Below are 1,773 nucleotides of genomic sequence, written 5' to 3' on the forward strand. Positions count from 1 at the left end.
GCTATAATACTTCGAGTTCGGAATCACCAAGCCTACTTTCTACATTACGTCAAGTTCAAAAATGCTCACTCGGATATAAAGGCTACGAAATCCGAATTCAATCAAATTGCCTAAAGCCTTCACAAGACAGAAAATAAAACAAGAGGCAATATAGGAGAAGAAAAGATATTTGTATATATTTATAGGATTGTTTACATAATTGTTTGCAACATCCGAAATAGAAACTAAGGGACTAAGTTTCTTGGTTATCCCCGGGGGCGGTCTCTTCTACCTCGGGCTCCTCTCCGCTCTCAGACCTGCTCTTTCTCCCATCATCATCATCATCATTATCATTGTCATCATCAGAAACCAAGGCTTCGGCATCGGCTTCGAGCTCCTTAGCCCTTTTTATCTCTTCAGTGAGGTCAAAACCTCGAGCGTAGATCTCCTCGAGGATATCCCTCCGAGATCGGCACTTAGCAAGCTCAGCAACCCAATGTGCTCGAGTGTTGGCGGTCTCGGCTGCCTCTCTTGCTTGTACCTGAGCAGCTTCAGCATCGGCCCGATAAACAGCCACGAATGCATCTGCATTGGCCTTTGCCTTTTCGGTGTTATATTCGGCCTTAGCAAGTACAGAGGCCAACTGAGCCTCCAACTCCTCTATTATTCTTACTTGTACCGAGCTTTTCTCCTTTATACTTTAAAGGTGGTTTTTGGCTGATGGCAATTGGGCTTGAGCAGCCACTTTCTCTACAGCAAAGCGGTCTATACCTTATTTCCACTTCAAGGACTCCGCTTTTATCACATCAACCTCCTCACGGAGTTTCCTGATCATCTCAAATTTTCGGCTGTAGCTGTGAGACCGAAAGATTAGCCATCATTCCGGTATCGATCCCACAGGCTTTTAAAAGTATCATTGCCTGCTCAGACAGATCGATCTGATCTTGGTGAGCCTTGGCCAGCTCATCTCGGAGGTCTTTGATTTCCTCTCCACTTTTCCCTAAGAGGAGTTTAAGGGAGTTCATATCCTCCGTGACCCGTTGAAGATCGGTCTCGAACCGATGCAGCTCAGCTCAAGACCGAGAACATGCTTCTCGATGAACCGCCACGGCCTGCAAAGAAGGAAGAAAAAAAGTTAGGAAAGAATAGAAAAACATGAAAATAATATCAACAAAGGGAGTTAAGAGCTTACCCAATTCAGAGCTAGCTGCACTTCACAGAAAAGGCCCGACACATCACTAGGGCCAGTAGCATCCTCCACCCCGGTAAACAGATCACGGAAAGGGTCCTCCTCTTCATGAGACAGGCTCATCTCGAGGGCCCCTAAAGCTTAGGCTTCCCGAATAGCCCCTTCGGAAAAAGCAGGAAGAGTGGGCGAATCTCCGATTTCTATTGCCCAGGCGATTTGCTTGGGGCGTTCTCCTCAGTTCGGAGAGCTTCAGGACCGGTCCCTTCCGATGTACCCACTATTTGTTGAATTCGGTAGGAAGTATCCTCGATCTCTAATGACTGGGGGACTTTGCCTGAACCTTCCTCCGATATCTCCTCGGTTCGGGGCAGAGCCTTATGAATCACCATTGATTCAGTCGCCTTTGGGGCATCAGTGCTTTTCTTCATTCGGGCTGCCATCGCGGACCCGTCATTTTCTTCTTCTTCTTCTTCTTCTTCTTCTTCTTCTTCTTCTTCTTCTTCTTCTTCTTCTTCTTCTTCTTCTTCTTCTTTATCCTTAGACGTAGAACTGATTTTACGATCAAGGGAATGGTATTCTACTTCGTCTTACGAGCCGTCCTCTTC

General features: G+C 46.5%; 1 protein-coding gene across 1 annotated transcript; it reads right to left on the minus strand.

Moving 5' to 3' along the window:
- Positions 1–232: 232 nt before the first annotated feature.
- Positions 233–1,004, minus strand: LOC138907784 (rRNA-processing protein EFG1-like). Its single transcript, XM_070198396.1, has 2 exons — positions 900–1,004; positions 233–670 (listed from the first exon to the last, which is right to left on the minus strand). Exons 1-2 carry the CDS (start codon positions 1,002–1,004, stop codon positions 233–235), a joined length of 543 nt encoding a protein of 180 aa, XP_070054497.1.
- Positions 1,005–1,773: the final 769 nt, after the last annotated feature.

Source organism: Nicotiana tomentosiformis, chromosome 3, assembly GCF_000390325.3.
Source record: "Nicotiana tomentosiformis chromosome 3, ASM39032v3, whole genome shotgun sequence".
NCBI lineage: Eukaryota > Viridiplantae > Streptophyta > Magnoliopsida > Solanales > Solanaceae > Nicotiana > Nicotiana tomentosiformis.